The 26787-nt window shown below is 30.5% G+C and overlaps 1 protein-coding gene across 13 annotated transcripts in view; it reads left to right on the top strand.

Annotated features, from left to right (window-relative positions):
* Positions 1 to 26787, top strand: part of LOC143237571 (lysophospholipid acyltransferase 5-like) — a 124694-nt gene that overhangs the window by 26048 nt on the left and 71859 nt on the right. For 8 of the 13 annotated variants that reach the window (XR_013020140.1, XR_013020141.1, XR_013020142.1 and 5 more), the window contains 3 exons: positions 97 to 204; positions 6877 to 6983; positions 26642 to 26735. Coding sequence is in view for 9 of the 13 variants with exons in the window: in XM_076476979.1 (XP_076333094.1) it covers positions 97 to 204; positions 6877 to 6983; positions 26642 to 26735 (309 nt within the window). In the remaining 4 variants the exon portion in view is untranslated. Of the gene's footprint in view, positions 1 to 96; positions 205 to 4941; positions 5328 to 5386; positions 5539 to 6876; positions 6984 to 7890; positions 7917 to 26641; positions 26736 to 26787 lie in introns of those variants that run through there. The other 5 variants (XM_076476983.1, XM_076476984.1, XM_076476981.1 and 2 more) reach the window with 5 other exon arrangements.

Genomic DNA, 26787 nt, shown 5'->3' on the forward strand with positions numbered 1-26787 from the left:
TATCCACAGCTTTGGTAAATTTCTTTTATTATTATTTCTCTTAATGTGCAGCTGTAACACTGATTGAATTTTTAATAAATATCTTTTACTTTTCAGGTTATCCATTAGCAATCTGTCATCGACATCTACTCTTTGGCAAATCTCCATGTCTTCAGCATATATTCTTCATGCTTTGTGGACTGAGTGTAGGATACTTTAACTATGGTAAGATTTCCCTTATTATCCAGTATGAAATTCTACATATATAAAGATTTATCATGAGATTACAAAATTTATAAATATTTTTCCCTAGGAAAATTTTCTATTTATCCTCTTTTTTACCTGATGCAAGACTGCTTCTGTTTTCAGTGTTGCTAAATGTAGTTTGATAGTCATCAGTTTGACCTAAGGTCATGTGGTGTTCAAATCAAATAAATATCCTTGTTTCAGTGATATGGATGTTTTTTCTTTTTATGTAATAGTTCATAATTGATTATAAAATCAGCAAAAGTGGAACTGACAATTGTGATTTATAGTACTTTTGAGCACTTTCTGAGAACTGATTTGATACTTATCAGTTTTCAAGTAAAGCATGTTCTCCATATAGTTTGTCAGAATTTAGCATCATATAATAAGCTTTTAAGAAGGATTAGATTTTGATTTGAAATTCATGCATTGCTAAGAAGTGTTAAATAGATTATAGAAAAACAACATTTGTGTCTTGCTTTTAATTTTCAGCTTTGCTTTAATGAGGTATTGTAGGATAACTCACCAAATTGGTCAGAGAAGAAAATGCTACCTTCTGTTTTTAACCCTTTTGTGACAGGCTCAGTATGGTATACATAAGTTAATTTTTACACAATTGTACACGTTAAGTATTTGCACTATAACTTTTGGTACAGTGTGTGTATCTTCACAAAATTTGGTAGACTTCAGTAATGATTTCAAGTGTTTTGTACACAAAAAATCAGATTTTTAATGGTATATTTTTACTTTAGATTTAAAAAAAGTACAAAACTTTGAGCAGACTAAAGACATAATCTACCTTTTTGAAATTTTCATTCAAAATAACATGATAGCCTTTTCACAGATTAAAGTAGTTAAGAAAACTAGGGAGGCATTCTGAGCTGCTGATTGGTTATTCACATGTGATATATTGAAGTTATGTATATAAGGGACTGTATCCAAAAATGGAAAGAGTTGAATGGGAACATTGGGATTGATTCACTATGTGAGCCATATATCAGCAAAATAAGTAATTTTGAGCTTCTTATTTTATAGCTTGTTAATATTAGTAATTTGAGTTCTTAATTTGTATGAAACTTTAGACTTAGTATTTTGATATCACAAACAACTAATTTTAAACAGTGCTGTGTTCAACATAACACGGTTTACTAAAATATATCTTTTAATATTCACTGTTAAATTAAAAAAAATCACTTGTATATAACATTAAAGTTTGAGTTATTATCTACAATTTGATTTCAAACTTAATGACATAAATTCATATAATAGTAGTTCAATAAAATTTTGAATGCAAGTCAATAAATATGATGACATGGCCTTTGATCCATGACTCATCTTGAAAGGATTAATTAAAGATAAGCCCATAAATAATTCAAATATTAAGTGTAAGAAATTTCAAAGTCATTAGCATGATAAACTGTCAGTATAGAACTTTCACAATTTATTTTCATATACAAATTATATTAAGTGTCACCGATTTTTGTGTGTGTAAAAAGTTTATGGTTTTCTTGAGAATCACAAAATCCTTTAGCAAATTTTTGTAATAACTGGCATGAACCTAATCTTCTGATTACAGTATTTTTGAGTGCAGCAAAATTTTACGATAATTTTTAATTAATTAAATTAGGAAAAAACAAACTTATTATTGATGTAAAAATTGTTTATAATTGTAAATTTTAAGTTTGTGTAAATAATTAATTTCTTTATGTAATACTAATATATTGTTTTTGAAATTTCTTGTAATTAGATCTTCTTTGAGAATTCCTGTTTGGTACTTATTTACCTATAATCACGAGAGTAGCTATTCTTTCTCAGTGCTGCTTTCTGTATGTGAGCTCTTTCTTTACACATGCCACAAGCCTTGCATCTCTCCTTGTCAGAATAGTACATTCCAGTGTATCTCTTGTGCAAATCATAATTGTTGTGTATTAACCAGTGGTTGAATTATATGGTTACATGACTCGGATGACTTCCTCTATACTCCTCTACCAAATCTTCACTTCTTGTTTGGCAAGCTTCCCACTGGTTCAGCAGTTTCCCAGGTCACACATTTTGAATTTTGTTTGAAGTGGTTTCAAATTTTGTTTGTATGTTATCACTTTTCTATGCAGTTTATTCTCATCACTTTCTGCAGTAGTCTTTTTGTGTAAGGACCTCAGACCTCTAGTGCATGTGACCCAACATGAAAGTTCTGTTCTTTCAGTTTACCTCCTTTGGGATCTAAACATCCACACACGTGGTTGCCGTGCATGGTGATCCGTGAAGGGGAGGAGAGAATCTTGGTGGTTGAGAGGTCCAACCCAAATATACCACTTTGGCCTTGAATTCCTTGGGAGTAATTGACCTCCCTTGAATAAAGACGATAAAGAAAATGACATCATAAACAGAAGGGCTCTTCACCCAATTTGCCTACACATAAATAAAAATGGCCACCTTGATGCAATGGAACTGTCGAGGTTTACGTTCTGATCTGGATGACATCAAAGCACTGATAACTTCCTACCATCCTCTATGTCTTTCCTTTCTGGAAACATTTCTGAAACCTGCTGATAGAGTCACCTTTTGTCGATTTTCTTTGTACGTGGTCATTTGCCCAATTTTATTAAACATTTTTTAATTGACAGGTGATTCTAAGTTCATGTGTGTTCGACACTTTTCTGTTCTTTTCTACAGGAACTTGGAGTCCATCAGGGCTGTGTTTTGAGATAGCCTAGTTGCTTTGTGCCATAAAACACCAAACCAACCAATCAACCAATTTCTTCCAGTTAGATGAGCAGATCAGTAAGACACACCTCTTGCGAGCCTCTGATCAGTATATCTTATCTACATATCCTGATAGACCTTCAATCATGATGTTATCTTAGGTTTGTTTATGAAGGAATGGTTTACTAATTTTGGGCTCTTATTTTGAAAATTGTTTTGGCTTCATATGTGTTTCATCATTTATTTCAAGTCTTTGCTCATCACATTCATGCTCTGGGATTGTGGATTCAACTTTACATGGGTAACTGGCTATTTCTAGCTCATTCTGAACAGGGATCGACCAATCACACTGACCATCTCCTTTTTGTGGCAGCCCAAATGGGCTTGTTGATAAAATTGGAGAAGTCTATCCTTCAACCCACCCAATATTTAGTATGTTTGGAGGTCTTCTTTGATAATAATATCAGTTGAGCTCTCTCTTCTCCTTTATGCCTCAGTTTTATGGAACTCTTAGTTCATCGTCTCCCTCAGCTCTGTCACCTACTTCTCAGTATTTTCTGTAGCTTTTGGAGATGTGATTTTTCATGACCACATCAATCTTTCTAGGTGGTGTTTATATGAGATCTCTGCACTGGAAGCTTCATGAACAATGGAACCTTGCACCATTTCCACCACCATTTTTCAGTTGATCTGATATGGTAACTTGACCAACTCCATATGTCAACAGGTGTGCCACTTCCTCCCTATGTCCTGATGCCCATCTGTTTACAGGTGCTTCCCCTCTGGGATGGGTGACTTGGACCAATCCTCACAAAACTTCGGGCTGTTGGTCTGCAGATGAACGTGTCTTGAATATCAATGTTCACAAATTTCTGGAAGTTCATTTCCTTTCTTTAGCCTGTCACCATCTGCTAGTGGTTCATTCTGACAACTTTACAATTGTGGCTGTTATGAACCACCAAAAGGGCATCTGGTCCATAAATCTTTGTTTCTATACCTTGGATCTTCTATAATAGGCCCTAGTGCATCACATTTGTCTTTTTGTGTGTCATGTGCTTTTTGTCTGATAGTAGATGTGAAATGCAATTTAAATCAAATTTCTCCACTGTAGTGGTCTTTTTTTTTTTTTCTGATAATTTTTAGAGACCTTATACTCTTTGCATATATAACAATACCCATAACTACTGCAGTTGATATGTTACCTTGCAAGCTAATGTGGCCTCCTTATACTATATACACTAGCATGGTGTTGGTCCATCACCATACTAATTAACAAGGCCCCCTAATATTCCTTTACACATACAGAGAGTTTGACAGTGCTTTCTGTTACATACATTTATGACAGAAAGTGTTCGTACCCCTGCATCGTGAGTAGGTTTTTCCTCATAACTTAAAAAGTATCATGATTAGGATAATGAAAGTATGGTATATTATAAATATTATACTAACACACATCTGCATAAATTTTTATGTAAATTGAATAACAAATAAACTGTTTATAAACAAATAACCAAACATAGGAGGGGCAGAAAGTGTTCGTGCATCTACTTTAATGGCCAGTTGTGTAGCCTTTCAGGGGAATTACTTGGCGCAATCTCTCCTCATAGCCCTCCATGATCATTTGACAGTACTTGACTGGTATTTTCTTCCATTCTTCTTTATAGAAGGCCTCCAAATCTTGCAAGTTTTTCAGATGACTCTGATGAACCCTGGTCTTCAACTCATGCCAAACGTTTTCAATTGGGTTGAGATCAGCTGACTGTGATGGCCGCTCCAGAACACTTATATGGTTTCTCTGCAACCAGGATTGCACGTATTTCGATGTGTGCTTAGGGTCATTGTCGTGCTGGAAGATCCAAGGACGCCCAAGCCACAAGTTCCGAGCATCATTCTTGATATAAGTGCCTAATATATCAATGTATTTTTTATTTTTTTCATGATTCCATTGATGCGGTGAAGGCTACTTACACCAGAAGAGCTGAAGGAACCCCGTAGCATGATCGAGACACCTCCGTGTTTAACTGTAAGGACAGTGTTCTTTGGAAGATTTCGTTTCCCCTTCTTACGTAAAATACTACAAACATCATTGTGGCCGAAAAGCTCAATTTTAGTCTCGTCTAACCAACGAATACTTTTCCAATAGGTAAAGGGTTTATCTACATGCTTTCTTGCATACCTCAATCATGCTTCTAAATGAACAGGCTTTAAATATGGAGTTCTACGAGGACGGCACACTTTGAACCCAGAAGAGCGTAGCATGTTCGTAACTGTAGAGGTGCTTACTTCAACCCCAGTTTCTGTATATCATTACGTGTTAAACGAGGGTTCCTACTAACTTCTCTGAGAACCTTCCTCTTGGTTCTCTCTGGAATTTTGGTGGGGCATCCAGAACGAGGGAGGTGAGCAGTTGATCCTGTAAGCTTAAACTTGGCAATTATGTTTTGAACAGTATATTTTGGCACATTATGTTGTGTAGCAATACCGGAAAAAGACTTGTATTTTACAATAATTTAGTTTGTTAAATCACTGGACAGTTGTTTCCTGTTTGCCATGATGACCGAGCAGAATGATGACGGAGATGGCGCTAAATTGCCGGAAGTACATTTTTAGGTGACTAAATTCCAATAATTATGAACCCAATGTCTGGTTCTGGAATGGTATAATGTAGTTTATTCGCCAAATTAAACAAAATTTTTATGGGAATATCAGTTTTTTTCACACGTTCTGAAATGTACGAACATTTTCTGCTCCTCCTATTTTTGGTTATTTGTTTATAAACAGTTTATTTGTTGTTTAATTTACATAAAAATTTATGTAGATGTGTGTTAGTATAATATGTATAAGATATTATACGTCTATTAGCCTAATCGTGATACTTTTTAAGTTATGAGCGAAAAACTACTTGGGATGCAGGTGTACTAACACTTTCTGTTGTAACTGTATTTCATACTATGTGGAAGTGATTTATATATAGCACATGTAGTTCACCCCCTTTTGAATGGAAACCTCATCCTACCTTTGTGTATATGTCAGTTTAAAGCATTGAAGTGCTACATTCAAGTGAACTAATCATCTTTTGTTTATTAATTCTAATATGTCATCTTTTGTTATAAAGTACATTGATTTAAATTACATTTTATAGCCTACCAGTATGATTGATATACCTGTGTAAATGGAGTATATAATGAATTTTTATTTTGTTTATTCAGAATCATACCCTCTGATATTCCAGAACGAGCACCTTTGTTAACATATATTTTCCTTTTAGTGTTCTGCCAAGTTTGTTAGTTTTATATAGTGTGCAGAACTATCTTCTCAGGATTTTGTAGGTGAAGCAACATAAGTAACTGTGTCTGATGATTTCAAAATATTAACTTGGTTGTGATGCTAAAGATGTTAATCATGACTGAAACATTCAGAAATGGTTTCAAGTTTTAGTCAGTTATGTGCTTTTAGCAATATATACCTTGTGATATTTCTGCCTATGCTAGAAAGATACATACACACATTGCAGAATAATATTTTTATGCAATTTAAGTATCTTAATTTAGCAATTACTTGAGAATTAAAAATGAAATTGTAATAATTATTTTAATATCTTCTGAGGAAGTGTAGGTAACTTAGTAGAAACCTGAGTTATGGAAGAACTTCATATTAGTGATGAAAAGCGTATTTTTGTTAAAAGGTAATAACAAAAAAACTTATTTAATTGTAGGTTCAATATCAGGTATAAGGATTTAAAATTAGGCAATTACTTAGTAAAATGTGCACATATATAAGACAAGCAATTTATATTTGTATAATTTTGTTAAAATGTTAAGAATTAATAAAATAACGTATTGCATTTCTCAGTCAAGATAATATGTATATTGAGTTTAATAGTAATTGTAGTAAAATAGTTGTCAGTTTGTATTGTAAATTTTAAATTTTTTTGCATTTTTTCTTAAGGTTTGGAAGTTCTACATTCGACAGGATGTGTTATTATCCTGTATCTCAATCTAATGCTCATTGGAGGAACAATCATATCAGTTATTTTTTCTCTTGTTTTTTTTATGGTAAGTACATATACTGTGTATATCATATTCTCTGCAATCCAATTTTACAGTGTAATGTTAACCTGTTTTTTTATTGTCGTTGTTACTCAGTATAATAATAGAAACAGGAGTATGATAATGTTAGATGTACATGTACATACTATAAACAGTGTTCAAAATATTAACCTTGAAATTATTGATGTGGATTTCATTGGCCTTCTTAATTAACTTTTCTGAACTATTGATTTATTAAATTACTTTTGAGTTTATTTGTTTCTTACAGGGTTCTTAATACATATATATCATATAATAATGTAAACAAAAATGCCTTTATTATCCACACTAATTTACTACTATGGTTCTTTGTATTAATGTCTCAAACTTTTCAGTACTGGACAGACTTATTGACTCACTTAACTATAACAAACTACTGAAATGGAAATCCAGTGAATTGTATTATGATTGACATATGACTGTTCTGTCAGTTTTTTGTTGTGTGAGATTTCAATAAAACAAACAACCAGTAGTATGGTTGTGCCAAACTAGTGGTTTATAAAATTGTGATTTTTGTGATTTTTCCAAGTAATAAAAACATTAGGAGTAATTCACATTAAATTACAAACTACTGGGAGAAGTGGTAAATAAATTATAGAGGAGGGAAGACCTAGTGAACAAATATCACAATTTTCATACTAGCAGGTTTTCTTTTTAACATTATCTTACGAAAATAAGAACCGAAACCTTATATTGGACCTCTTTTGTCATGCCCATCTATCATATTCTCCCTTTTGCAAGTTGTCAACAATTTTGTCTGATGTTTAATACTATATTGTTTATTATCAATAGAAAGCCAAAATTTTCAAGTGCTAAATGATATGTAATATATTACATTGTTTTCTGTACAGAGAATTGTTTATTTCACTTCCAGGTCAAACTTTTCACAGGAACACATCAGTGAGTTTAGTTGAATTTTTAGCAGATTTTATTGCATGGTTAGAAGCCACAAAAGTTGTGATAGTTACATATATTTTGTGTAGTTATTCTGTGTTCTTAGGTCTGTTACTTAATTAAGTAATTATTTAATGCAGTAGTAGTACTATTAGTATAAAAAAATAGAGTTAAGTTTAATCAACAGTTGATAAAAAACAACAACCAGAAGACATAGTTTTAAGTTGTAGTTTCTTGTTTATCATGTATGTTATTTATTTATTATATTAAAAGTAAATAAGATATAAAAGTTAGAAACATTTATCTTAGTTAAAGTTAAATTAGGTGACATAATGAAAATTTATAATAATAATAATAATAATAATAATAATAGAAATTCTTCATGGATTATGCTCAGGATCAGGTTATGCATCTTATAAGTTATAATGTTATTTGTGAAAAACATAAAGAATTATAATCAAATTAAGTTGGATAATGCTGTTTTTAAAGATGACACTCTGCAGACTAACTGATCAGATGCATGCTTGGAAAATAGGAGACTAGCCATGACAATCTATTATAAAGATTATTTGTTTTTCCTTATTGTGCTTATAAATAAAACTTCTGTTGGTTTTTTTCATTTTAATTTTATGATAATGACATAAAAAGCACATAACACCTGTAGGATTATTGTAATTTTTAGTTGTGAAAAGCATAAAAGAAGAATTATAATCTGGTTTTCTTGTGAATCATGCTCACAGAATCATTTTTTTCTCTGTTGTTTGTTAACATGTTCTATACAATTATCTTGTCTGCATGTCACAACCTTTTTACAGTTACATTCAAAATTTGATTAAACTATATTATTGCCAATTTAAACAAAAAATACTTCCATTAAATACTTTTCTGCAAGCTACTGAGTTACAATTAAAATGTAATTAAATGCCATTTCTATCAATGTATATGAATAAAATTAACATTTATAATGTATGTTATAATTCAAAGTTTTATGTTACATAAGCTTTAATTCCATTATTTCAAAATAAACCTTTAAAGAAAAATACTTAAAACTTAGATGTGGTGTTACATGACCCATGAGGTAGAAAAAGTCACAAGTTTCACACACTGAGTTTTGTTTAAAATAACACTAGTTGTGAAGATGTATGTCTGAACAAGAAGTACACTTAATTTTTTTATTTACATATAAATTTTAAAGTCCTTTAGCTGAATGGAGTAGAAACAACTAATAAATTTTGTCATCCCCTGATGGGTATCATGCCTACCATCTATAATTGTGCTTGAGCTTTGTAACATATATGCAATTGCTATATATACACATTTATAGTCATTAGAAATAGTTCATTCTCCATTATAATCCTACAGTGTTCTTTTTTTAAATTAGTGTATGGTTGTCATCATCTGTATAACTGTCTGTTGTATTGTTGGCTTCTTTATTTATTATAGGATTTGCAGTTTTTCTTAACTAAATGTGTTGTTATTAGATTTTTACACCTTAGTTAATTATACATTATATGTGGTTTAAAATGCATAGTTGAAAGGTTTAAACATTTTAAAAATATATTTCATATTTTGCATCATTTTGAAGGCTAAAGATCTTGCATGAGGGTAGGATAATTTTGCTGACGTCCTGGCACCTGTGCTGTAGACACATTACTGCTTGATTTGTACTGAGATGAGTAACAAAACAGTAAAAGTTATATTTATAAAGAGAAAGACCTGAAATTATAAATATAACTGAAAGAAGATCTTTAAAATATAGTGCAAAAAAAATAAAATGTTATATATATATTTTATATTTCGTAACTCTAGGTTGATGATAGTATGTAGTGATACTGTAGAGAAAATAAAATGTAAACCTTTGCCTTAAAGAGTACTTTTCATATTCATTTAGGAGGTTCTGTAGGTTATGCAAAAGAAACTCAAAAACTGTAAGTTGAAGAAAAGTATTTTTTGCTTAAAATGGAAATCACCTTGCACATGAACTATTAAGTGTGCAAATTATTAAGAGTGCAAGTAACTATGATAGATAATGTATTTTTAGTAGAAATACTTAATCAAAATACTGTCGTTTATTGTGTACAAAATGCCTGTGATATTTAACAAAGTCTTATCAGTTTTAGTGAGGATATATTAAAAAATTGCAGAGTTACAGTACATCTTGTTGTACTCGTATCATTCTCCTGAGAAAGAGATAAACTTGACATCATACTTTTAAGTTATCAATTTTATGAAAAAATCTTCAATCTTTTCTTGTGTGAGAATTGTGGCATTTGCTCTCTAGGTCTTCCTTCCCATCTGGTTGATATTCTACCACTCTCTTAAGTATGTAATGTAACATGAGGTACTGATTACAATATAGTTATTACTCAGGCAAAGCAAAATATTTATAGCCTTCAGTCTTGCATGTTCACAGAACACTAAACTAGAAAACCAAACCCACTTGCCATTGCCCACCTGTCACATTCTCTCATTTACAAATTGTGAATAGTTTTTTTTTTATGTTAAAATAGAAAGCCAAGGTATTAATTTATCAGATGATACATTACATTTTTTTTGTGTAGAAAGAACAGTCATATCACTCCCAGGTCAAACTGTATCCCCCCCAAAAAAAACATCAGTGAGTTTAGCTGTATTTGTAACATATCACAAGTTAGAAAACCAGAAACATTATAATAGTTATAGGACATTGTTTGCTTTTTACATGTTATTATTTTGTGTTCTTAACTTCATTATGTCATTAGGTAAAAAAATCGTTTAGTGCAGTAGTATTAGTATTACAAAATAGGGTGAAGTTTGATGAACAGTTGACAGAAAAAAAAAAGGCAGGTAAGTACTATGTTTCATTTTTCATATTTGTTCTTTATTTATTATTATAAAAGTAAATAAAATGTAAAAATTAGAAACTTTTTTATGTTAGTTAAAAATAGATTAAGTAATGAAAATGTTTAATAATAGTTCCTCGTTGGGTATACTTGTGAGCAGGTTATGCATTATGTAAGTTGATATGGTAATGGAAGCTTCACATCAGCTGTGTGATTTACAAAACTTGTGTAGTAGGATTATTAGTCAGACATGTTTTAAAGAGCAATAACTCAATAAAATTTAAGTACAAACAGATATATGCTTATTAGCTTTAAACTATTTAGAATAAACAACTGTAGTTTCCTGTTAAATTTTAAGTCACTCCAGAAAGAAAAAAGAGTAAGTTAGAATTATTTCAAAACTTTTAGTTATTGTAGGGTCTATCAAATTGAATGAAGGCTTATAGAGTTAGGGTAGATAAAACAGCAGATAAAAGTTTTTTTTCTGAAAGAAGAATGTTTGATATTTATTAAGGAGGTTATAGAAATTATACAAATGAAATTTAACAATGCTTAGATGAAGGAAAGTATTTTTAATTTTAACATGAAAATCACTGCAGTCAAAGCAGTCAACAATTAATGACTTTGGCTCCATATATTCAGACAGAAAATCTTATTGTAAATACTTGATTAAAAAACCAGGTGTTTTGTGTACAAAAGATGTAATATTAACTAAGGCTGCAAAATTTCACCAAGATCTATAAAAAATGTTAAATTATAGTATGGTTACATATTAGGTACAGCTATGTAGCCCATATGTAATTGGTCAATCTTGGATTAATAAAATGTAAAAACAGGTTAATTAAAAGTTTTACTTCTATTGTATTTACATCTTATTAATCTGGAATTGGCCAATTACATATGGGCTACATAGCTGTACCTAATATGTAACCATACTATAACATAACATTTTTTATACATCTTGATAAAATTTTGCATCTTTTGTCTACAAAACACCAGGTTTTTTAATCAAGTATTTAAAATTTCTCAGCTTTTTTGTTTCTGTGAATAAATTGTTGAACAACTTCAAAATTAGGTCATAATTTTCAGTTTTGTGAAACAGAAGATGATACTTAAAACTAAACTTAATTGTGGATCAGAACAGTAAATGCTGTACCACAAATGGTAAAGTAGATCTTTTGTCTTATAATTTTGTAAAAATATAGGTCATATGCTTACAAATAGTTCTGTGTTAAGTATTTATAACTCAGTTTCATGATTTGTTTTGTTAAAAGTAGCAACACAATGTGTTGCTTTAGTCATGGTGTGGGCAATATTATGAAAGTACCTTTTTTTTTTATTATAGGTGCTTTGGCTTAAATTGTAAATTTACTTTTTAATCATATTTTTCAAGGAAATTCATAGTCTTTGATAAAGTACCAAAACTTTAAGGTTAGAATTTGAGGCAGTGAATTAATGATTAAGACCACCAGATGAGGCAGATGCATCAAGATAACATCTTTTATAACTTGCAGGGAAAGGATTTGAATACATATATTGGCTGTTAATCAGCAAAAATGGACTTTATTTAGTGGCTGTAGTCAAATTATTAGTTTTCTGTTAATTGGAGAACATATATTGTTTGGTAACTGTGGCTACAAACAAGGAAAGACAAAAGCTCTGATGCTTCTTTGAAATGACAGTGGTTAATATTATCCAATCAAAATTGTGTTTTATTTAGTATCAGCATCATTACTATCAATTTAGTTACAATAATCTTGCAGAAAGTTATTTGCAAGTGATATTTATATATATGTTTCAACAAAATGTCAATAATGGCAGAATGTTTTTCTTATATATATTGAACATTTTAGAACCATTCTTGGCTTCAAGAATTTTTATAACTTGGCTCTCTAATTCATTTCTGTGTACATAAACAAAAACTAGTAAATTTTATGTGAATACAATTATTTGTCAGTTTCTTTTCACAAAACATGGGTGTTCACGCTTATTATCACATGTTTGAATCACAAACAGTACAAGTAAATTGTAGAGTCATCAGATATTGCACAATGTTACTACACAAACAGTACAAGTAAATTGTAGAGTCATCAGATATTGCACAATGTTACTACACAAACAGTACAAGTAAATTGTAGAGTCATCAGGTATTGCACAATGTTACTTTTAACTGAAGTTTCTGAAACAACTTGGACAGTTTTCACTCTATTCCTTATTCCATAAATATAGTTTGTAGAACATGTCTATCTCAAACAACATACTTCAGTTAAATTTTTATTTTTATGAAGAAATGATGTGATTTTCATATTGAAGTATTTGTAAACATTGATAATTAATAATTTCAACTTTTCATAACTAGAAAAATATCTGACATATTCAGGTTTTTTTTTTTCTCAAATTAATTGACAGGTAGTTTTTTTTTTCTGGTTATTTATTATAATGACTGCTCATAGTTGTCTGGCAGTACAGTGTAAGTACAAGTATTCTTCTATAAATAGGTGTAATATGCATGACCTGAAAATAAACTATTTATAATGAAACTGTGGTAGACTGTGTGATTGCCCCAGGGTTTTGATGAAATGAATTGTGGGAAGTTAATCTATTGAATTACACCCATAATTTTAATATCACAAATGAAGACTAGTCCATAATGTATATCATAAGGCATCATTGCATAGTGTTTTCAGAAAGTATGATCAATAATGTGGAATCACTGGTAGTAACTATAACCCCTACTCCTCTATTACTTGTGAGTATGAGAACAGTTAGTTGCCTTGAAAGTAAGCTCCTCACATTTCTACTAATTTAGCACATAGAAGCACCATTTGTTAAACACCAATCTACATTATTCACTAACATGAAAAGAAGTCATAGTTACATCAAGTTGCATAGAGGCCCTTCTTTTTCCAGATTTGAGGGTGGGGTTTTTTTGAAGCTTCTATCTTGATTCAACATTATTCATTTTATATACACACAGGTCTGTACATGTGTAATATTAATTGTGTCATAAAATCATATTGTAAATCAAAATGTATGACTCAAAAAATAGCAAAACAGCAAGCTCTGTAAATTCTTGCTGATTATAGCAGTCATCCTTCCCAGTATCAGTTGCTCATCTTTCCAAATGTTCAGAAATATAAAGTGCATATAAATTAGATGAAATTGCATACAAAGTAATTTGGAACATTAATTTTTTTTGTGTTTAATGTGTACTAAGCTAAATAATAAACTGGTATTTAACTACCACTACTTCACTATGTTGAAACTGTCAAGAAACAGGTATTGGCATTACAGCAAAGAAAATACCTACTGTTGAGAAAGCAGTTCTGAAAACACCAGCTGACAATAGTTTGGTCAACTAAACCTTATTAGTGAGGTATAAATGATCATTCACTTCCCTTGTATGTTAGTGAAGCTGTTTGCTGAAAAAGACTCAACATTTTCCAAGCAACAAGGAAAAGAAGAACGTTCATGGATTGCATTTCAAGAAAAAGGTTGAAGAAAAATCCTCTCATAATTTGTCAGTATTAGGATGATAGTAAGTTGGTAACAATGATTTTTAAGGATAATGAGGTGATATTTTTTGTGCAGAAACATGAAGTATGTTTCCCAAACAAAATATATCACTTTATTATCCTTATAAATCATTGTTTGTCAATTTATTATTATTATCATTTACTTCCATACTTGAGTATCACAATAAACCTACAGTATTGTAATATGTTTTGTTACTAAGTTTCAAGATCAATTACAATTTTGTGAGATACAGTAATTTTTTATTTTCTATGGACAATAGATTTACAATCACAGCATCTTCTGATAAGCTACAAACATCTATATGAGTTTCTTATAATACTTGTCTTCCTGATATTCAAAGCTATGTGAATAGTGGTAATGTACCACTGGAAGTTGAGTCCTATCCATGGAATCCTGCTAATGATATAGAACTAAACAGTGTTGAAGGGTGACATATTGTTGATATCTGGCATTTTATTTTGGAAATCATAGACCTTGGTTTTGATAGATAAACCCTCTTTATATGACATTTGTTACAGTAAAACTGTATTTGATCTTTTAATTTTTGACTGGAATTTATAACTATCACAACCTTCTTGTCTACAGATACAGGTGCACTAAAGGCACTGGTAGTTGGTTTCAGTGTATAAGAGAAGAACGAGTAGGGCTATTAAGCATCCTGCATCTCATATGTGACTTTTGCCATATAATGAAGCTGATGAGTACATATGCAGAGACAGATTAATAAATCTGGTGTTGAAAATAAGAGATTTGCTTAAATATCAACAATACTGTTGTCTGTGGCATCATAAGCAGAAGAGGTGGTTATTCACAACAAGAAGAAATTATGTCATTGCTTTGTGTTCCAGTTATGTGTTCTCGGATGTATTTCAAGAGTAAAGAGAAAATGTGAAAGGTAAACTGTATTTAAACTGTTTAAATGTTTTGATATAAAGACAATTGTTGTTCAGTTGTCTGATGTACATTTAAATGTTTTTTAGAAAATTTCAATATTTATTGTACATAAGTGATACCAATTTTACAATTACTGTAAGGATTGCTTTAGTGCAAAATCAGAATGTGGAGTCATCACTGGCCAATGTACTAGGAAGATTCTAAATATGGGTATTCTTGACAAGTTTTACAGAATCTGTGCTTTGTCTATCCATGGTGAAATACTAAAACAACAAATATGCTGGAGAAACTGGAATAAAGTGGGATAAAATTGCTGAGGGCTTTTGAAGTATTGATCTCACACATGGACTGGGGTACTGAAAAGTAACAGGAAACAAAGATTCAAATATCTACAAATCTATCTTAGAGAAATGCCCTTATGGAATAACAGTTGAAAATATAGAATGTACAAAACATGCTTTCAAGTGCTACACAAATATTTCGTTTGAGTTTGCAAAGGAAACCACCTAAAGTTCTGGTTATCTTGCAAAAACAGAATCATGAAAATGAAAAAAGTGCTAGAAGTTAGGAGTAACTATCACATGAAATAAAAAGATTGGGAGTTTAGTGAAAGAACAGCTACTGAATGGCTTCTTGCATGTTCTTAGTGACCACCAGAAATATAGTATGGCATATTGCAAAAGAACTGAAGAAGAAAATGTGGATGTAAAACTATCAAAACCATTATTGGCAAAAAATAATGAATGCTGTTAGTTACTTGGTATATAAATCTGAGAGATTGCTAAGTGTTGCAACTACATACAGGACAGGTATATATACACAGACACCTCATTTATAAACTTATTGGAAAGAAGAACTTCAATAGGTTTCAAGGCAGGTTGTACAATCAGTTCTGTCAGGGTGAAGATCAGCCTTACCATCATGGAATTTCATAGCAAGCATGAGCTTTGAAAAGAACACCTAAAAGCCTGTCCATTGTTATAAAGATATAAACATCTAAGCAGGAAAGTAAGAGTTGCATGCTGAAGCAACATGAAACTTGTATTTGTGACATGCATATCCTTAAGGAAACAAAAACAACAATAGGTTTAAAATGTGAAAATTATTATTGTACAATAAATTGTTTTATGTAAAGCACTTCTGATAACAGAATATATATACTCAGTTACACAGTCATTATTTAATTTCTATAGTGTGTATTAATGTTCATAAGATGTTAATTCTAAAGTAAATAATGTTGTAACATAAATGTTTTTCTTCCATTAGACACTTAACATTTTGCTTTACAGCTTTTTTAGGAGTGTTCACTGAAACATAAACTGAAACTTATAGTTCATAGCTTAACTGAACATAATGTTTAGGGATAACAAGGGACCTCTTGGTCCATCTTGGCTGTTCCATCCTTTGAGCCAAAATAAACTGTTAAATAAAAAAAATAAAATAAAGTCATCCCTCATCATTCATACAACTTATGAAGCATTTTTTAAAGCTCATTTAAATTTACTGTCCCCACAACATCTGAAGGCCAACTTTATTTGAAAACTAAAATTGTCTTAACTGAAGACAGCTTCTGCCTTGCCTAAATCTGTATTTGTGTCCCCTAGTTTTATAATTCTTGCTGTTAAGTAAGAAAAATGTTTATGCATCAAAATTATCAGTTTCATTCATAATCTTAAACACTTCAATCAGATTGCTTCTTTTTTTCAGGAGAAAACAATTTTAAGAATCTTAATACATCCTTATGTGACAACCCTTCCATCCAAGTACTATTTTAGTAACCCTCCTGAACCATTTTCAACAATTCAGTGCCTTTCTTTTAAGGTAAGGAGCCCAATACTTTAACACAGTACTCCAAGTGTGGCCTAAACTTATACAAAGAAATTATAACCTCTTTAGACTTGTATTCAGTATTTCTATAAATACAATTAAAGTTCAATTTGCTCTATTATTAGCTTTGATGGCTTAAGAGACTGATGAACTATTACACTAAGATCCCTTTTTTCATGACACTCTTAAGATAATTTCCATCCAAATTATGGTAATTTATGTGTGACATATTGCATTTATCATAATTAAAACCAAATTGCCATTTATTTGCCCAATTCACTGAAAAATTTAAATCTTTTTTTTTTTTTTTAAGTAGCAGCATTCTCTTCACAGCTAGCAACACATAAGACCTTGGTATCATCATCAAATTTAAGTAATTTAATGACCATTCTTTCATCTGTCATTAATGCAAATCAAAAAGAGCAATGGTCCTAAGACTGAGTCCTGAGGTACACCACTTGCAATATTAATCCAGTTTGAACTCCATTTATAACAACACTGCTTTTTCCATCAAGCCACTCTTCTATTAATTAGTTATTTTATTCCCCACATCTATAAAGATAAAGTTCTTTACAAGCCTTTTATTCGGTACATTGTTGCACCTTGTCTGAAAATTCAGATTAACTGAATCTACTCTCTTACCCTCATCTACATATACTGTATTGTTTTCAAAGAATGTCAAAAGATTTGTAAGGCAAGATTTTCCAATAGTGAAACCATGCTGACTCTCCAATAAAATTCTGAACTTTGTTACATGACTTTGCAAAGTATCTTTCGCTTTCCCTACCTCCAATAGTTTTCTGTCTAAATATGCCAAGGGGTAAAATCTGTTGCTGAAGAACTATTGGAAGAACTGCAGATGGTTTAAGTGATAAATTATTTTTAAATCTATAACGTGCATTTGTAGTGTGTGTTTTTGATGTTTTAAGTAGTAAACCTTACTGTTGAAAGAAAACTAGTTTGGAAATAATAATCAGTGATGTCGAGAAAACCCACTTGTAGAGAAATATATACGTAAAAGCAGCTCATTTGGATTGAGATTTTTTTTTTTACGTAGAGGAGTGAACAACGTTTCGACCTTCTTTGCTGTTCACTCCTCTACGTAAAAAAAAAAAAAATTCTCAACCCAAACGAGCCACTTTTACATATGTAGTTTAGAAATAACTTGGATCAAGGTTACAGAGTGAAGTAACAAAAAAGGTAGGATAAAAAATAAATGTATTAAAATTGTTCCTATTTATCTGTGACCATAGTTGTCCAGTGAGAAAAACTTCCTTGAATTTGTGTCAGTGTAGTTGGTGACTTTGGTTAGAATTTTTTACAAGAATGGTAGTTTCATGTCAGGTGTTAGTTATCCAAAATTAAGTAAGAAATGATCTGTAAATTGCTTTCATGTTATTGTTTATAAAGGGCATCAGTATGATCTACTATCCATCTGTGTAGAGTTCTTCCAGTTTTTCTTGTGTACCTCTGATGGCAGATCTTACATGTAATCTGATAACCAGCATTGTCTTATTTCAAATAGATAAAAGTTAATAAATATATAGTATAGTTACTATGATATTTACATCATCATCAAACTTGGAAGCATTGATATTGTCATTCCTATTGATAATTATTACTTATTTCAAATGCTTAACTATCAAACATACTGTTAATGTGAATTTGCTTTGTAGTTGCTATGAGAAAAACCTACACACTGGATAAGTGAAGAGAAGGAAAAACGGTATTAGCCACTATTCATTTCTTCACATTATATAGTAGCAGATATAATGAGTAAGCATACTCTTCTATAAATTATTTAATTTTGAAGTTGAAATCTTATCTTCATTTGGTTAACTTTTGTTCAGGGTTACTGATGAAGAGTGGAATTCTCCAAAACTGGTATACCGTATTTTCCGGTTAATAAGCCGAATCGCCGAATAAGCCGAGGCCAATTTTCAGCTCTGAAAATGAGGGTTTTTGCTTATTACCGCCCAATAAGCCGAAGCCATTTTTAAGAAGTGACAAGTTTCTTCAAAATGATTTCTTAGTCTCGTTTCAGCGTCAGCATGCATGTTGTGTGTGATCATTGGCGTTCTGTAGTAAAGCAGAACGTGTCGTATTGAGACAGAGATGGAATCAATATGTCATTCGTTATTGGCTCCACTCACTGTATTAGGTAACCAATGAAATTCCAGAAACAATGTTTCACTGTAGCCTTAACGTGCTTTGCTGATGGGACAAAATTACCGCCTATGGTAATTTTCAAAAGAAAAACATTTCCTAAGAAGAAGAAATTTCCGGAAGGTGTGATCGGCCAATAAGCCGACCCCCAAAAATCAGGTCCAAAATTTAGGGCCAGAAATTCAGCTTATTAGGCGGAAAGTACGGTAACCCAGTAACACAAGTTGACCAAGATGTTGGTTGAACTGGACCTTTCTTAAACTTAGACTTCAAAATTAATCAATTTTTGGAATAATGAGCTCATTTGTTAAATGCTTAACTATGAAATATAAAAAAGGATACAAATAGGGATAAGCTCATAACTTCTATTAAAGAAGATAAGCCTCCTTTTTTCTTTTTATTGAGGGCTGTTAGTTACAAAAACTTCAAATTCTTCATTGTATTTCATGCACAGCTTTACTCTGTTTAATAAAGTAGTAAGCTTTAACTACTTTTGCCCAAACTTCAGTTATTAGGCATGGTAGATAAATCTTAAAAATGTTTAAGAAAACAAAAAAGCTCTATTTGTATTCACATAAGAACTTGTTGCATTTATATGTATTGTACTATTAGTTCGAAATACTCTTAATTTTTATGTATTAAAACTTATCTAGCAGATTTTATCAATGAAAACCAAAATTAAATTTAGTCTTGTACAATTTATTCAGATCTTTTAACTATACACCTAATTTTTTATTTTTTGTTAGATCTTTTTCTGTTTATTTTATATTTATTTGAGAAAGCAATAAGTGTATTACCACACTGTAGAACACATTAACCACATAATTTACATAAAATTTTATTACTACAATTGAAACATGATTATGCTTTTTTGAATATACCAAATGTCTCCATATCAACTTTATTAATACAGAGAAATCCTTGGTATGCCTCATTAAGAAACTACTATTTAAAAGATATGTGAAAGTGTTATGTTATTGCATTTCTTTTTTTTTTATTTTCTTGCTCATTTAGTGTGAGAGAATTCAGTTTATTTTGAACATCTTTATAAAGTTATAGCCCCCAGTGGCACAGCAGTACATCTGCAGACTTACAATGAAAGAATGCAGGTATTAATATCTGTAGTGAGCAGAGCCCAGATAGCCCATAGTATAGTTTTGTGCTTAACTTTAAAACAACAATAAAATTATAAGCTTAAAAGTGAATGACATCATTTTTATTTGTTAGAATGTTAAATGCATTAAGAATAATTGTTTAATTATAATCAAACAAAATAAAGGTTGTGGAATATTTATATAAGAGTAATTTTATTCCAAAATGATATTATAAGTGTTAAAAATAGTGTTTCATTTCAATTACTAAAAGTGATACTAAGTGAAGAATGTTTTTCAGTTAAAAAGGTAATAATGTATTAGAAGGTGTTTTTAAGCAAATTTACTTTTATGGTATGACTGAGGTTAATAAACTTGGCTTCTAAAACTATTAGCTGAAGTTTTAATATATATTTTCAGGATTTTTAGAGCATTTATGTAAACATTAGTTGGTCAGTAACTTAAGTTTAAAACCAATTTGCACGTTTTCCATTAAATATAGAATTTAAAATTATGCAATAATGTTAATACTGCATTTAAACTAGTACTTTTTTAAAAAAAAAACAATGTGGATTTTGATCCTCTTGCTTGTGGTAAAGGGTTTAATTTTAACAAGGTGCATATAATCATGTTGCTTTGTCCCATTTAATCCCCAAAACCATCCAAACTAAATTAACAAAATACATTTTCTACATTAGTATACTTTGCTGTTTAAAGAAATAAGTTTTATATTTAATGAAAATATCTGAAATGACCCCTGAAGAATAGAATAGAATCTTTACTTGCAAATATTTCTTTAAAATTTTATGTATGAACAAAAACTTTCCCTCCCATTTATTTACTCTACTAAGACAGTATGTTAACATTATATTTGTTATGTTCAGTAACAAGCACTTTTGACACATTTGTACCATTTAGACATCAAATATTCAAAATATTTTGCTGTAGAAAATGAAACTTGTTTAAAGTTGCAATTTTTAGTGATATCGTAGTACATAAATTATGATGTAGCTGTGAACTGAATTTTGTCACAGACCTCTTTTTCTTGAATTAAATTGTGATTTCAGCCTTTTAAAAAATGAATTTCTTAAAAGCTTGGAATTAATTAGACTTGTATCTGTTTTTTATTACACGAAGAAATAGTAAGAATAAGAAAGTTTAAAGATTGGATGAAATAGCTTACTTTATTGTACTAGTATAGATTGCAGATGTTTAAGTAAAGATGTAAACCATTATAATTTACAGTTTAATGCTCCATACAGTTGTTGTTGTGCTAATAAATGAAAGATTGATTACTTTTTTAGGTATACTGTACTTTCATATCCAAATTATCACGTCATCCCATAAGTAATGTCCAAAAATTTAATACAAAGTGCATCATCATTTCTGTCTTTGTAGAAGGCTTTAATGACTAAAATATGTAGTAGGACATGTATAAATGTACAAATAAACTAACCCAACTGCACTTTTTCAGATCATTAATCAAATAAACCATTATGAGGATGGATGTGTTTGAAGAGCACATTGGGCATATAATGCTTTAGGAGTTTAAAAAAGACAATAGTGCAGTAGAAACTACACAAAATATTTAAGGTGTTTATGGTGCAGTCTCTCAATGAAAGAAAATGTTGAAGGTGGTTTCAGAAGTTCCGATCAGGTGACTACAGCTTAAGTTATGTGCCACGTTCAGGTCGTCCTGTTGAGTTTGGTGATGACTTACTGCTGGCTTCACTTAATGAAGATTGTGCTGTAACGGTTGAAGAACTAGCACAGAAACTTAATTCAACCCAATTAACAATTTACTGTCATCTGCAATAGCTTGGAAAGGTGGAAAAACTTGGAAAATGAGTTTCTCATGATTTGTCAGCAGCCAACCTTGTAGCAAGAGTGGACATTTGCACTTCTCTGCAGTCTTGTGAACATAACTCACCTTTTTGGGACAGGTTAGTGACTGGAGATGTAAAATGGATATATTATAAAAATATTAAGTGCTGCAGACAATGGCTCAGTGCAGGTAAACTGGCTACAGCAAAATAGACCTCCATTCTAGAAAAGTCTTCTTAAGCGTTTGGTGGGATATTGTTGGCGTGATCCACTTTGAGTTACTATCACTCAATGTGATGATTACATCAGACTTCTGTTGTCAACAGTTAGAGTGCTTGAATGTTGCACTGAAAGAAAAGAGGCCTGCTTATATCAGTCATAAAGGTGTTGTGTTATGCCAGGATGATGCATGGTCCCATACAGCAAGGATCACATCTGCAAAGATTGAAGAACTAGACTGGGAAAAATTTCCACATCTTCCTTATTCTCCAGACCTTGCCCATCTGATTATCATCTGTTTCGAAGTTTGCAGAACTATCCTGATGGAAAAGAGCTTGGAACACATAAAGATGTCAAAACTACCCTCTCTATATTATCTTCCTCCAAACCCCAAGAATTTTATGGAAGTGACATTCCAGAAGCTTTTGAATTGTTGGCAGGATTAAATAACATTAAAAGCATTTGAAATCCTTTCTCTTTTTCTGAACCTAAAATTGGACATGGCTTATGGGATGACCTGATATATAGTTCATGTATCTCTTTTTTTTGAAGAAGAAATGATATTTTTTATTTAAAAACATAGTTTGTAAAGGTGAGCATGCATTGCTTGTTTACAAGTTTTAAGACCTTGCTGCTTGAATGAATGTTTGTTTGTTTTTGAATTTTGTGCAAAGTTACATGAGGGGTATCTGCACTAGCCATCCCTAACTTAGCAGTGTAAGACTAGAGCTACTCATTTGCCAACAAATAGTGGGATTGACCATCACTTTATAATGCCCCCATGGCTGAAAGGGCAAGCATGTTTGGTGTGACAGAGATTCAAACCTGCGACCCTTGGATTACAAGTTGAGTGCCTTTACCACCTGGCCATTGAATGAACGTATAGAATTCATCAGCTAATAACCTTCCAGTAAGATATCACTATACAAATAAATCTGAGAAATGTATGTAATGTAATGAAGAAGTTGAGTCTGATGAGAAGAAGTGAGAATGAGGTGTGATAAAAGATTTGAAAGAGCCTTATCACAATGACAGTTAATCCAGCTTTTCAGTTAAGAAGAACTATGTAGATGGTATGTGTTGCTGACCAGTTATTTTTCTTCTGGTGAACAACTCTTAACTAAGAATATTTGTATTTAAACTTTTAAGGTCTCCAGCCTAATCATTTTGCCTAAATAGCAAATAAAGTGTTATAAAATGAATATTTTAAGGAATTGAACAAATGTAAAATGACATCAGATTTAAAAGTGCAATATAACTGCTTCTAATCACAAAACAGAATGGAAGTAGAAATAAATACAACTTGGTTATTGTTAGCTGCCAGGAACTTGCATAAAACAAAGAGGCAAAAGTTTTTTGAAAGAATGAACAACTCAGATACTCCATTTCAATGGCCAAAGTATGAAACAAAGAAGGCAAAAGAATGAACAACTTGGATAAACCATTTCAGTAGCAAAAGTATATATGAAATGCAAAATATTTTTAGAGAAAATTAATACTGATAAGAGTTAAGTGAACAATATGAAAAGGAAGGACTGTGTTAAAACAGGAAATTCAAACCTCTGACTAATTATATTAGTTTGTTTTAATTAAAAACAAGCCAAAGCAAAAATAAATAAAATAAAAATGCTACACTACTTGAAAGGATCCCAGGGTACAAGCTATAATATAGGATATAAAATGTACCCTAGGTTTTGGAGGTGCTGTAAAGTAGTAGTACCCAGATTGCAGTGGAGATACACTGTCTTAATCTCCATTTGTCAGTTTCATATAAGGGTCTTTCCATGCCAACTCATCTAGGGCTTCCCAGTTCATGTTATAGATTTCCTTGAAAAAATTTAATCAAAAACTTTATTTTGATTTATTCAGCCATGTAGTACAGCTTTAGGATTTTGAATGGCTGAATAAATCAAAATGAAGTTTTTGGTAGAATTTTTCAAGAAAATCTTTGACATGAACTTGGAAAAGTTCTTTTTTTCTGGGTGAGTTGGTATGGAATGACCCATAAAGGAATAACAACAGAAATAATAGATATAGAAGCCAACAATGTCCTACATCTATATCACTCTTTAATGTCTGCAGACATTTGTGGGAAGGCAACTGCTTTTCAAAGTAAAGAAGAAGGAAAAAAAAAATTGAAAAATAAAAATGAAGTTACTATCATTTCGGTGTAAGTTAAATAAACTTACATCTTGAAGTTAGCATTTCAGCCACATTATGGTAGAAAGGCACAAATTGGTATTCCAGTAAACAAGTTATACTAGTATGAAGGGTCCCATCCAGTTATCTAAATTAGCTAGTATAACTCCCAACCATCAGCCATTAAGTCTGCTGTAATTATCATGCTCTAAACAAGCTTTTATATGCAGTAATGTGTGCATCTGCATGAAGTAATGTCAAGTTGTTAAATGACCTTATTCATAATTAAAAATGGTTATTTCTTTATATTGATTTAATACATTCTTGTAATTGTTGCAAAATAGTTTAATAATTGTGTATATAGTTTCTTTATTAAATCCATTAATCAGTATTTCAACATTACTGATAAAATATTGAAATTTATTACAAATTTTACAATATCTGAATTATAGCAAAGTTACAATTCTTATAACAGAAGGGCAGGGTGCATTACCATTAAGAGGATAAAACATAAATTGGAAAGGCAAAATATTTTATCAAAAATATTTACATCGATATCCTTATCAGTTATTTTAATTTCTAAATCTAAATAATATGCTTCTGTATTAGAAATTGAAGTGTTTTCAATTTCTGATATTACTGGATAAATAGTGTTAATAACATAATTTATTTCAGGATTATTTATACTCATTAAATAACCTCTATATACCCTAGTTATTGTAAAAATATCTGGATTCGTGTAGTTTTTAGTAAATCTATTCTCATAATAGTAAAGATATAAATTTGCTATACAAGTAGAATAGTTAGCTCTCATTGGAACACCTATTGTTTAAAAACCTGATTATTAAAAAATATATAATTATTGTAAATACAGAAACTTGTATCTTTAAAGTTTTGGAGCTAAATTTTCTTTTTACAGTTCTGTGAGAGGATAAAATTGTTCTATCAATGAATTTAAAACAGATTTAATCTTTTAATGGAATTGTGGTGTACAATGAGATGAAATTAAATGTTTGTATATTATTTATTTGTTCACAGCTTTCTAGATATTTTAAAGTGGGTTGATTATTTGTTACTTTTCAAAAGTATTTTTTTCATTATTAACACTTTTTTAAGTTTATCAAGTTAATAATTGTTCTTATTGAATTAGAAATAAATCTAAATTTAACTGAAAAGTTTTGGAGTTTGGGTATAGCATAAATAAAAGATAAATCTACATAAGGATTTTGGTTGGAATAAAGTTTTTATAAGCTTTAATAAAATTATTAATTATGGTATCTGAAGACTGGGTAATAAGTTTAAGTGTTTCTGTACTGTTGATTTCATTTATCATAATTAACACATAAAACCTTTTACAAACGATACCAGTATTACAATTAGCCTTATCAATGGGAACTGTAACAAATTTTTCTTACAAATCTTGAATATTATTTTTTTAACTGATGAAATGATAAATCTGTATGTTATTTCTTTAATTTTATATGGGATAATTTTATTTTTATTTTAAGTACATAAAACTTTTATTCCAGAAACCATCTACATGGATAAGATGTAATTTAGTTACATAAATATATCATTATTGTTTTCAATAGATTTCAGAATGTTATTCTTATTACATTTTGTGCCTATTCTGTATTTAGATCCTTTTTTTTTTTAGTATTTCACAAAATATTTTATTTTATAATTTTCAAGTTATCAGTAACAATATACTTTTGAAAAGTATCAATAAATAAACTATCTTTACACTCACTAGGCAAGTTATTAACTACATCTATATTTAAATTAGTTTAAAATGTTATAATTTTATAGTACTGGACCAGTTGGAACTTCATTTATGACTGATGGTAAGCATTAAGTTTATAGAAGGAAAAATGTTTTTTATGAAGCTGAAGAATAAGAAATTTAATCTCTTGTTTGGTAATTTATAAATTGATTAGTTTGGGTTTCTTACTATAAAAAAAACTGGTGTAACAAGGCTGTTTTACAGATGCTGTACATACTTGATAAAGCAGGAAGAAGATGAAACTCTTGTCTACCATTACCAGATTTTGTAACATTTATCACAATTAAATATTGAGTGTCTATATATGATAGTTTATTTTTTTTGCATATATTAAGTTCTGATACTTTGAAAGAAACATGAACTGCTAATCTTGTTTTTAGTTTAATAATTTTCATGGCAGTATGTTTTGATATGTTTTTTTTTCTATAGGGCTACCTTTTGATTGGATATTACTATACCGGAACTCAAGATTATGACATTAAGTGGACTATGCCTCATTGTGTTCTAACATTACGCTTAATTGGTATGTGAAGAAAAAAAACCCTAAAATTCTGTACATGTTTATCTATCATACG

This window comes from Tachypleus tridentatus, chromosome 13, assembly GCF_004210375.1.
Source record: "Tachypleus tridentatus isolate NWPU-2018 chromosome 13, ASM421037v1, whole genome shotgun sequence".
In the NCBI taxonomy this organism is placed as follows: domain Eukaryota; kingdom Metazoa; phylum Arthropoda; class Merostomata; order Xiphosura; family Limulidae; genus Tachypleus; species Tachypleus tridentatus.